General features: G+C 45.1%; 1 protein-coding gene across 2 annotated transcripts in view; it reads right to left on the reverse strand.

The window, feature by feature from the left end:
* Positions 1-12818, reverse strand: part of DNMBP (dynamin binding protein) — a gene marked incomplete at its 5' end in the record, with an annotated part of 91668 nt that overhangs the window by 41416 nt on the left and 37434 nt on the right. Inside the window, one exon of one of the 2 annotated variants that reach the window (XM_081104508.1) lies at positions 3081-4218. The exons of the other annotated variant lie outside the window; for it this stretch is intronic. Coding sequence (XP_080960634.1) covers positions 3081-4218 — 1138 coding nt within the window. Of the gene's footprint in view, positions 1-3080; positions 4219-12818 lie in introns of those variants that run through there. 2 annotated transcript variants of the gene reach the window in all.

Here is a 12818-nt window from a genome sequence, read left to right on the forward strand (position 1 = left end):
AATGAGTGGTTAATTATTATGGTGAGGCCTACCTAAGAAATTCAAGCTGAGTCAATTACATTTGCTCTCCTGGGAATTTGAATAAAGAACTATCGGGCAGATCAGAGGAAGAGAAGCAGAAACTGCAAGAATGCCCCAACAGAGTATTGGGACAACTATGGTTATGTGTAATCTAAAGTGAAATGGGAGTGGAAAATATGAGACTACAGGGAAAGGGAACTCAGCAGACAGCAGTCACAGCTGGAGGCCAGAGAAGTCTGGCAGATGTTCACAACTGTCTGGGACTGGGAAGACTGAGTTTGAAATTCGAGTTCCCCAAGTTAGGAGGTTTAGTAAACACTTCAAATTTTCCACCAAGACCTCAGAAGAGCTGCACCTGTGAGTACGCATCACTGCCCAGGGCCAGGGGTCACACCCTAAGACTAAGGACAAAATCCTAACAGACATGCACTAACAGTGTCAAAATGGAGGCCTCAAGGGAAGAATGGACTGCACTGATAGGACAGGTGAAGGAAAAGACTAATCCTGGTAGAACAGACCTGGTCTCTGGCCCGGAGGCAGGCTGGGGTCAGCCACCAAACAGCTCTTTGTTTCTCAGGTGGAGTAAGGGGGAGAGTGAGAGAGGAGGAAGGGACAGGGCATCCCACTTGGATAATTATACCTGCAAACAGGGTTGGAGGGCAGGTGCCCAGTGGGGGCTCAATGAGGAACTTGGGAGGGGACCATGCAAGGACAGGGGCAACTTGTAAGTGGAAAGGAAAAGACAAAAGGTGGGTCATGAAAGACAAAGAAGTCATAATTTATGAGTACCTGCTATGTTCCAGACATATGATTAAGAGTTTTATTCAGATGATCTCATCATGAGACAGTATTATTTCTTTATTTTACAAATAAAGAATCCAAAACTCAGAGAGGTTCAGTAGTTCCCATCTAAAGTTATACTATTAGTAAATGGTAGAGCTAGGATTTGAACACCAGGTAGACAAAAGACTCCAATACTGGCTTCCTCTCCATAATGACATGTTGTGACTGTGTAAGGTCAGGCAAGGCAATGGCGCATGTGCTGTAAGACCACTAGCAGAGAATGATAGAGAGCACACAGATTCTGGTAAAAAAACAAGAGTCTGTTGCAGGCTAAAGAAGATAAAGGTATAAAAAGGGGTGTCGCCCTAGCTGGTTTGACTCAGTGGATAGAATGTCGGCCTGCAGAATGAAGGGTCCCAGGTTCGATTCCGGTCAAGGGCAAATGCCTGGGTTGCAGGCTCAATCCCCAGTAGGGGGCGTGCAGGAGGCAGCTGATCAATGATTCTCTCTCATCATTGATGTTTCTATTTCTCCCTCTCTCTTCCTCTCTGAAATCAATATAGTTAAATATTGTGTCAATTGAGCTAAATATGAACATATACCAAAAGTTAAGTCCTCAAATATAAAGAGAGAAAATTGCAAAAATAGAAATGATCGAGGTGGAACTGAGCTAGTTTCGGAGAGATCAGAGGCCACTTTGCAACACTCGAGAGGAGGGCTTGACTCCTCAGTCAAACAATAAACACACTTTGATTACAGTTAGGAGGTCTAATACAATAAGGAACTAAGGATGGGAAACAAAGTTCATCTAAGAAACAGCTGTGGGGGAGGGGAATAGGAAAGACACAGAAACCAACACCAGGAATCATAGAATCAGACTTTCTTTTGAGCTGGAAGTAATTTGAAAGTCTTCCAATCCCTATCATTTCAGAGCAAAAATGCACCTGGAAAAAAATGGCTAAATACCTGGCCTCCCAACTAAAGCCAAGTTTGGTTTCACTTTTATCTGTACAAATAAAGACAGAGAGCCTGCTCTGTCCACAACGGCGCCCTGGAAATTCAAGTTAAGTCAAGCCTGTGTTAGGAGACCATGGGCTAAACCACTGGCAGTTCCAGGGACCTAGCTTTTCAGTCTTCGATGGCCCCTACCACTAGTCTAACCAGCGAGCCTATTCTGCAGGAAACTTAGAAGAGAAACTTTCCACTGAGGAGAAAGGTATGAGATGGATTTCTCAGATGGTTCACAGTTTCTGACTCTAACCCTTATCCCCTGGTCATTACCAGGACTACCCCAAATTGGCCAGAAAGTCTGCTTAGCATGAGGGTAACATACATCATCAAAGTAAAGGTTTATCAGGGAGTCCAGTAATTGCAAAACCAACAACAGCAAAAATACATAAATAAAAATTAACATAGTTCATTTCAGAGAACTGGAAGAAAGAAGACAAACTGGCAAGAAAGAAATAACCTCTACATAATATGACTCTTAATGTCCCCATTTTACAGATACCTTCGTTTAAGGCTCAGGGAGATGAAATAATTTGAATACCTAACTTGTACAAAGCAAAGAAGAATATAAACAATCTTCTGAATTCCATAGGAGTTTTAGTGCTCATCATTCACTTAAGATTCCTGAATGTCAAGGAACGAATAATTTATAAAACAAAGTTAAGTCTTCTTTCCCACCAATGTCTAAAGAAGTGTGGAGCTTCAGAGAAAGAACATGTCAGAAAAGTAAATTTGTGCTCGGTGCCTATTAATGCATTTGCCATCCCCATGAGACAAAAATCGTAAAGTAAGAATGGAAAGATACTTGGGGTTAGAGATGAACTGACTGAACCAAGTAGAGTAAAGGAAAGTTCCTATGAGAGCACTGTCTGATTTAAAGCCATGTTACATGTCTATAGCACTATAAATTCTTGCTTTAAAGGGGAGGGTGGGGGTAAGGGAGAGAGATCAACCAAAAAACTTGTATGCATGTATATAAGCCTAACCAATGGACACAGACACCAGGAGGGTGAGGGCATGAGTGTGGGGGGGGGGGAGCACTGGGGGAATAAGGACACATATGCAATACCTTAATCAATAAAGAGAGAGAAAAAAAATTTTTTAAAGTGCCTCCCAAAGGAATTAAATCTCTAAGGTTGTTCTCACTCAAGATACACTTAAGAACTCTGGAAGCCCAGGTTCTTTAAGCACACAAGTGTCCTTGGTATAACCACCCCTTTTCATCTATTTTTATGCTTTATATACTTCGAAGAAGACTGCGTTCTTACCTTGGGTTCTCTTCCTGTTTTGCACAAATTCTGAGCATCTCAGGGTGCTGGGTGCTGTGCGACGGAAGCAACTATTCCTTTTCCAAGCTTCTGGGCCATTTACATTTCTCTCTTCCTCTAAGTGCTGGGTGTTATTCTCTAGTGGGGAGCCCTGAGGAACGCCACAGTGAGGGTCTCCTTGGCTTCCCCTAGTCTGTGGAGTCCGCAGCATATCCGGGGTGATCCTGCTCCCAAATGCCATCATTCCTGGTCTGTCAATGCCATTATACTCCAAATTCTTCATCCGATGGGGAGCATCTGTTCCCCTGTAATTCCGAAGTTCATACTCACAGTTTTCAAATAAAGAATCATCGACTTTATTTTCTGTCTCAGAATTACTCTGATCCAGGGCATGAGTCTTTGCTTTGGGGTAGATTTTATCATTTTGATAAACATTCCTGTCCCCTTCATAGTATTTGACAAATTCCTTACCTTCGTTGACACCACTCAAATCCACAGGCTGAGCATTAGTGTAATTCCCAGCAACATGATATAAATCATTGAGGTCACTATAATAAATATCAGTTTCTTTACAATCCTCAAGATTATTATTAAAATTCCTGTGGTCCTTATACCAGTTTTGAGATTGACCAAAATTCCCCAAAGAGTCATCCAAACCCCTGTAGCCAGTCCATCGGTCAGTTTCTTTAGAGCCCTGGGGACTGTAATTCAGATTCTTACAATGTACGTAGCCGTTTGTCTCTCCACATCCCCCAGCTTTCCAGGTTACGTCCGGGCTTCCAGTTCCAGGGCTCGGGTTTCCATAATCTACATTTTCTGATTTCCAATAACCATCACAACCTCGAGTTCCACTTGTGTGGTGCATATAGTCCTTTCCACTTCCTTTTGCTTCCTGGTAGTCCATGTAGCTTGCTTCACTCTGCTCAAAATCCCAGTATCCACAATGCCTTTTTCTGTAGGGCCGATTCCGCCGGGTGGTCTGGTACCTGGAATCCAAGTCATCTTCTCTGTAACGCCCATCCAGCACGGTGAGGTCCCTTTTCTGCAGACTCCTGCAATCTTCGTACTCCCAGCTGGAGCCCCAGTGTCCTTTCTTCTCCGTTTCTCTTTCTTTCCTAACCTCATGGGTTTCACACATGTTCAGTGCGCTTAAAGACACAAGTTTCACTTCTCTCTTCCATGGGCCTGGGTTGGGCTGAAACGTGGACAGGTAGTTTAGCCTAAGGCTGTATCTGTCCTTCTCAAAATGTCTCCCAAAGCTGTAGAGTCACTCTTCTGGCTGCTCCCGTTGGAGCACGGAGACATGTGGAGTTATTTCAACCTCGGGATCCAATCAGCGAGCGGCTATATCTTTCCCCACGGAGACCAGGAGATAATTAGTAACTAGCATTCATGTGATTGGAGTTGGCAGCCTTGTTTGGTGTTTCCCTCAAGCTGGTCAAACTGGCTTGGCTACTTTATGAACTAGAAGCATTCTCCTGCTCTAAAGGTTTTGCAGAAAAAGCAGTGGGAAAGAGAAACAGCCCCCTTTAAGAGCCCCAGGTAAGGTCATATATCAGTCTCATCTGCCTCTTTAATCCTTTAGTAATCAACCAGGGGTATGAATACATGCTTTCATGCGCAGCTCAAATTGGACCTCAACCTCTGTCCTCCCAGTTCAGCTTTCTAATCATGGGACATCTGAAACTCTGGGACTCCCTTCCCTTTAACTAGAAGCAGAACCCTTCCTCCTTTGAGAGCTCTGTTTTATGGGATTCAAGTTACCAACCAGTTAGTTTACACTCAAATCACAAGCTGTTTAAGCTCCTGCCTGCCAACACACTGGACATCCCACTGAAGGAAGAACAAGTACTCCCTTTTACTCGGATCTGTGGTTTGGGTAATTTTATAGTGTGACACTCTTTGCCAGAAGAAGACAGTTATGTATGCTCACACTTTCCTTGATACTTGTCATGCCAGAGAAGCATCAAAAGCACACATTTCCCAAATCCCTTTTCCAACTAATTCATACAACATATTTACGACCCGGATGGAGAATGAGACCAGAAGTCAGAAGGTGGGGTACAAAAATACCTATTCGACTTTCATGAACGTTAGAGAGATGCCTCATATGTGTGAGGCAGTGCGGAAGAGAAAAGGATGACCTAGTTGGTCCATGCCTCTTAGAATGCAGGAGCAACACACCATAAAGCAGGGGTCCTCAAACTTTTTAAACAGAGGGCCAGCTCACTGTCCCTCAGACCGTTGGAGGGTCGGACTATAGTTTTAAAAAAAACTATGAACAAATTCCTATGCACACGGCACATATCTTATTTTGAAGTAAAAAAACAAAACGGGAACAAATACAATATTTGTATTTGCATGTGGCCCGCGGGCCGTAGTTTGAGGACCCCTGCCATAAAGTAAGACTCAATGTGATAAGTGCTGTAATAAACACCAACGGCAAAGGCAACAAAGCAAAGTCCCGGATGGGCCAACTGGAGGGTTCATGAAGTGGTGGCCTTTGAACAGTGCCTTCTGTCATAAGCAGGATTTCCACAGACTTTCTACATACGGAGAACCAGGAAATGGGAAACAGTTTGAAGGCCGTATGTGGGAAAAGTAATAGGAGATAAGGACGGAGGGGTAGGCTACGATAGATCCCAAGGGACCTGAATGCCATCTGTTTCGTTCCATGGATAATGAAGAGTCATGGAAGCTTTCTGAGAAGGAGAGTAACATGCTAAGAGACAGTCGTCGTTACTAAGATTACTCTTTTAGCTCTCCGGTCATGTCTAGGAATGATTTCCTTGAACTTTTACCTAATCCCTATTTGTAAAATATTATAAAGCATACTGAGGAGACCAGGATTATATGCTCTGTCGATAATTAGATGTTCACCCTTGGGTAACCCATTCATTCTCTCTGGGACTCAATCACCCGTCTATAAAACGAGCAGTGGCATCAATGATGTTCCTCATTCCTTCAGTTTTAAAATCTATGGTTCATGTTCCTCACAACTTCCTTGCACTTTCCTCAAATGCCTACTGTTCTATTAGTCACGCCTTTTGGATTCTCTACTGACAGTTACTGAATGACCCTGCGGATTGTCAAATCTTCTCATTTTCTTTCAAAGTCTTCTTGTTCATTTGTCCTGTTCCTTTACACCTTTCAAACCAACAGCAGTAGCAGCAACAGCTTCCATGCTGTGAGTGCATATTATGTGCTAAGTCAGGGCTACAGCTTGGAAATTGAAATGAATTTTCTTTGATCTTCTCCACCATGCATAAAGGGTCTCATATTATCCTTATTTTACCTCAGCTAAAGAATCTTTGGGAGTTTGAATAACCTGCCCAAGATCATAAAATCTAACACAAGGTAGGGCCACAATTTGAATCCAGATCTATTTGACTTCATGGCCCTAGCCTAGACCAACCATGTCAAACTCAAAGGCTAACACGGGCCAAATAAACGAGGCATGTGGCTGGCCTGTGGGCCGCAAGTTTGACATGCTTGCCCTAGACCAGTGGTCGGCAAACTGCGGCTCGCGAGCCACATGCGGCTCTTTGGCCCCTTGAGTGTGGCTCTTCCACAAAATACCACGTGCGGGCACTCATGTACAGTGCGATTGAAACTTCGTGGCCCATGCGCAGAAGTCGGTATTTTGTGGAAGAGCCACACTCAAGGGGCCAAAGAGCCACATGTGGCTCGCGAGCCGCAGTTTGCCGACCACTGCCCTAGACTATCTCAAAATATAGTAAAACCTTAATTTCCCTTAAGACAAGTAAACAAATAAACTCTATCATGGGCCATTATTTCTGAGGCAAGTTTGCCACACCCCTGCCTCTCTTGATTCCTCATCACCCAACCACAAAGAGCACCTAGAGCAGTGATGGCGAACCTTTTGAGCTCGGTGTGTCAGCATTTTGAAAAACCCTAACGTAACTCTGGTGCCGTGTCACATATAGAAATTTTTTGATATTTGCAACCATAGTAAAACAAAGACTTACATTTTTGATATTTATTTTATATATTTAAATGCCATTTAACAAAGAAAAATCAACCCAAAAAATGAGTTCGCGTGTCACCTCTGACACGCGTGTCATAGGTTCGCCATCACTGACCTAGACCTACACAGTCACAAAGACTCATCATCTAAAACCTATTGCCTAACCCCAATAAAGATTTTTATTTGGTTCACCAAACCAATAGGATGGCAACATCATTTGAGAGGACAGCTTTTGCCATGAGTTATATACAGAGTAACAGTATAAGCTCAATTTCTGCTAATAATCAACTTGTGGCTACGTCTCACTTCTCTGGCAATCAGTTTTCTTACACGTGAAATGAGAAAGCTAACAGTTTCTCTGCCATTTTAGATCTAAAATTCTATGGTCTTACTTATTTCTGGATATAGAGTACAAGTAAAGATTAATTGTTCCCTGTTATGGAAAACGAAGTTCCCTTTAGCAATTTAGTATCTTTGATAAAGCTAGCATGATAAGAAACACACCTAGTAAATCAACAATAAGAAGAGATAAAAAGAGAGGATAAATTATAGGTAAGGAAGGACGGTAGTTATAAAATGACCAAGCAGAAGAAATTACATGAAGCTAAAAGAAATGATCTTCGGTTAAGTGGAGAGCGAATAGCTGGCTACAATACAGAATACCGCCCCCGCCCCCTTTCCTTTTCTAAATCCTGTTGCCAGAGTTGCATAAAGATGTAAGCTGCTCAGCTTTACCACCACATTACTAAAACCGAGAACTAACCAAATCTGTGGATGGATTGCTGTTTTCATGTGACAAACCCTGTGTGCAAAGCAATGTGGCCTGAGAGAAAGGAGAGAATAACTTTTCTACTTTTCTCAATCCCCGTACTCCTGGTGACATTCAACCTTGTAGACCGTCAGCTCTCCCTTGACACCCCTCACCCTTTTCAAAAGCCCCAAAGCAGCACTCCACCCTGATGTTTGCTGTTTGTTACCTGAGGGTAGGTGTGGATAGTGACTATCGATGATGGACACAATCCCTGCTGTACATAGTGCTAGAAGGAGCAGGATTTAGAGCAGGGGTGGGCAAACTTTTTGACTCGAGGGCCACAATGGGTTCTTAAACTGGACCGGAGGGCCGGAACAAAAGCATGGATGGAGTGTTTGTGTGAACTAATATAAATTCAAAGTAAACATCATTACATAAAAGGGTACGGTCTTTTTTTTCAATAGTTTTATTCATTTCAAACGGGCCGGATCTGGCCGGCCCGAGGGCCGTAGTTTTCCCACGGCTGATTTAGAGGGAGAGAGAAAGGAGGGAGGAGGGAGAGGAAAGGTTAAGGAAGAAAAGGGAGGCGATAGTAAACCAGCAAGGACAGGTAATTCCCTAAATTCTTGTTAATGTCTCTGTAACTGCCTGTGGGGGTTTAAAGCTAGTCACCCCAAGATGTGCTTCTGTGGTGTGTGGATTGTTTTGAGCTAAAGTCAACTGTAGCTGAGGGCTCAGGAAAAACTTCCCCATCAGAGGTAACCTCTTTTGACTCTGGAGAAGGACAAACTTCTATTCACTTAACAACTGTTCTTATCATTCTTCGATGACCCTCTGAAGCCCTTAAGGTACCTTACCCCATCCCTAGCTCACAATGTACCCATGTTCCCTTTCTGTCTCTGAACCTCTCATGCAAATGGGGTCTCTGACTCTCTCATGGATGTGGGGTTCCCATACACACAGGGTGGGGTGAAAGTAGGTTTACAGTTGTGAGCATTAAATTTGGTTATTTTCTCTTGCTAATCTGTCACATATCTATTTGATCATTAGGCCAGAGGAAAGAACCTTGAGGGCAGTTTCTTCTCCCTCACACGCCCATGACCTTCCTCCAATCTGATGATCCATCCTCCTCACTTTCTAAGACTCTAAGACTGTGATTCCTAGAGGTCTTGCTATTTTCCAGAGAACTGCAAGTATCTCTCACCTTACCTGGGCTACTTTACAGCCATGGGGCACCTAAGTACTGGATGTGTTCTGCGAAATACATCGGGTGATTTTGTCCTTGTGTGAACATCATAGAATGCACTTACACAAACCTAGATGGTACAGCTACTGCTGTAATTGTATGTGCCATAGTTTTATATATGACTGGCAGCCCAGTAGGTTTGTTTATACCAGCAAAGCCCTGACAGTGGGCTATTCTTTTTGTAATGCAAGTGCCTGACTTAAGCTTTGATTGCTGAGGCATCCACTTCAAAGAAGCATCCACTCCAAAGACAGCCATCTGGAATAAACACAGGGCCAGCCACAGAGGCGATCAAGACTCAGGCCACCTCTCCCACTGAGACCTCTTTGTTTTAGAGATCTTGGTTGATGTGATAACTGACACTTTGGTCCACTTGTTTTCTCTTCCTGCAATTTAAATTCTCACCAATAGTGAGTGAGCCTGCAGAGCCCTAAGCACTCTCCCCGCCCCCTGGCCCCGATAAAAGCAGACCCCTAGGCCAACTTTCTCTCTCACCTCCACCTCTGTGTGCTCACTGGTATGCACCCAGGGCATGTACCCTGATCAGAAATCAAACCACTGAGCCACACCAGCCAGCCTCTATACTTTTTTTTTTAGTAATCTTACTAAAAGTCATGGTTTTAAATAATATCTATGTGCTGTCAAAATTTATTTGTCCGAAACTTATGTCTCTAGCCCTAACCTCTCCCCTGAACTCTGGGCCTATATATCAAACTGTCTAATCAATACTTCTACCTGGATGTCCTATGAGCAACCCCATATAATCAAAACTGAGCTGTCCCACCTCCTCCACCAACCAATATCTCCTGCAGTTCTTGATATTAATTGAGAAATTACTGGAAACTCCAATCCTTCCAGTTGATCATCCTCAGGGTCATTATTATATACAGTGTGTGTGTGTGTGTGTGTGTGTGTATCTCCTATATAATAAAAGGCTAATATGCAAATAGACCAAACAGGGGAACAACCAGAACAACCAAACAACCGGTCGCTATGACGTGTGCTGACCACCATAGGGTGTGCGTGGAATATGGCAGGCGTCGGCTGCTGTAAGATGATGAATCAGGTGAGCAGGGGCGCCAGACCAAGGCGGGGCGCCGGTCACTGTCATCGGGGAGAGCCTGGTGCTTGCACCTGCTGCCAGCGCCAGCCCCGCTCGCACCCGCTGCCGGTGTTTGGCGTCATCTGCAGGTGTGAGCGGCAGCTGCCGGCCCCAATCACCCCTCAGGGCTTCTCCACCTCCCTATTCCTAAGGGGAGATAGGGGCCAGCAGCCACCTCTCACACCCACTGCCGGTGACAGCCCTGCTCGCACGCACTGCCAGTGCCAGAGCTGCCACTTGCACCCACTGCCAGTGCTGGCCCCACTTGCACCCGCAGCCGGTGCCAGAGCTGCCACTCACACCCGCTGCCAGTGCCCGGCGCTGGTCCTGATCACTTGGCGCCATCAGTGGGTGTGAGTGGCGTTTGCCAGCCCTGATCGCCCCTGAGGGCTTCTCCATGTCCCCCTGCTCCTGAGGGGCAATTGGGGGAGCAGCTGCCGCTCGCACCTGCTGACAGAGCCGGCCTCAATCGCTCCGAGACTTCAGCGGGTGCAAGTTGGCCCAGCATCATCAGCACATGGGAGTAGCAGTGGTGGAAGCAGGGCTGCCGGCAGACAGGGGGCAGGGGGCCATGGCGGGAGGGGCCAGGCGGGGGCGCGGAGGATGGGCCGAGACCCGCCTCTATGCCTACTGCAGCCTCACGGCCCACAGTTCCTTTCAAGAATTTGTGCACTGGGCCCCTAGTATATAATAAAAGCCTAAGCAACCGTTAAGGCAGACCAACCAGAACGACCAGTCACTATGATGCGCACTGACCACTAGGGGGCAGACGCTCAACACAGGAGCTGCCCCCTGGTGATCAGTTCGCTCCCTCAGGGGGAGCATCGCTCAGCCAGAAGCTGGGCTCATGAATGGCGAGTGCAGCGGTGGTGGTGGGAGCCTCTCCCGCCTCTGTGGCAGCGCTAAGGAGCAGTGAGCAGGTGGGCGGTAAGGAGCAAGGGGTCCTGGACTGCAAGAGGGCAAAGGCCGGGCTGAGGGGCCCTGCCCCCAGTACACAAATTTTGTGCACCAGGCCTCTAGTATATACATAAAATTGATTTCAGAGAGGAGGGGAGAAGGAGAGAGAGAGAGATAGAAACATCAATGAGAGACAATCATTGATCAGCTGCCTTCCACAAGCTCCACACTGGGGATCAAGCCTGCAACCCAGGCATATGCCCAGGAATGGAAGCTCGACCTCCTGGTTCATAAGTCAACGCTCAACCACTAAGCCATGCCAACCAGCCCTCAGGGTCATTCTTGACTTTCTTTTCCCTCTGATACCTCATGTCTAATCCACCAGCAAGTCCTACTGGCTCTAACTTAAAATAGACCTAGAGCTGAGCACTTCTCATCATCTCTCCTCTGCCATCATCTCTTGCCTGGATCACTGCAGTAGCCTCCTAGCTGGTCTCTCGTCTATTAGCAACACTGCAGCCAGAGTAACTCTGTAAAGTTGTAAGTCAGATCATATCACTCCACTGCTCCAAGCCTTCCCAAGGCTTCTCGATTTACCCAAATGCTGTACTAACAAAGCCCATGCCTTTGCGCGAGCTGAATTGGCCTCCTTGCTACTCCTCCAACACCAGACACGCTCTTGTACTTATCCTGTCCCATCTGCCTGGAACAATCGCCCCCCACCGCCCGCCCAAAGAAATGGCTTGGCTGGCTCCCTACAGTCATTCAGATCTTCCCTAAAATGTCACTTTTCAGGGAGGTCTCCCGATAAGTTTGCCTTCTAATACTAGTACACACAGTTTTACTTCTTGTTTCTCCCCATGAGGGCAAAGATCGCTGCTGTAACTTCAGAACACTGTCTGGAATCTAGCAGGAGCATAACAATATTTGTTGAATAAATGACTGGCCCTGAGTTTTTAGTCTTTGGGTCTCGCTACATCTGGTAGAAGGAGCAGCACGCTCAGATATGGGCCTGGTGGCATGAATGCTGTGGCTGAGGGGTCCCATGCTAGCAAGAGACGGGTCCTTTCACTAGGCACTGCAAAACCTCCGTGAAATCTGAAACCGATACTTGAAGTCCCTGGATCTTTTCCAGTGTCTCCACCTCTTGGCCTGGAGCTGAGGGTAAGAAAATGTTCTGAAGCCATGCTACAAACTTCAAAGAATAGCGGTTCACAGGTGAATCATAACTAAGCTAGCTATTCTAAGCTACCTTTCTTCTTGACATACATTAAAACATCTCTCCTAAAAAAAACTAGTTTCTGTCCTGAATCAATAGTCTACTAATGGCTTCTGGCTATGATTGCTGTTTTATACCAAGATAAAGTTCATTGGAAATAACTGAGCTAATTTTTACCGAGGCAACACCCCAAACCAGATGTTATACAGTCAAGGATACTTGCTTGCTTTTTCTTATGTATTGACAGACCAGAAAGAAAGGTTGTTATTTCTTTTACATAAGCCTTTTTTATTTTGAAAGATCAGAAAATTATTTGACTATTTAAATCTATTATCTTTTACTAATTCAAGAAAGGATTTTTATACCTGAAGCATCCCAAGGAGTCTTCAGAATAACAACTTGCTTCAGTACATGGAAAAACCACACTTTCAAAGTTTAAAAATATGTTTGGAATATTATGTATCACTTTAATATAAAGATGTCATTGTTCCATATCAGTAATTCTCCAACTTGTTAATCTAATGGCTCTCTTTAT

Source organism: Myotis nattereri, assembly GCF_964212035.1.
Source record: "Myotis nattereri genome assembly, chromosome: 13".
Classification (NCBI taxonomy): Eukaryota; Metazoa; Chordata; class Mammalia; order Chiroptera; family Vespertilionidae; genus Myotis; species Myotis nattereri.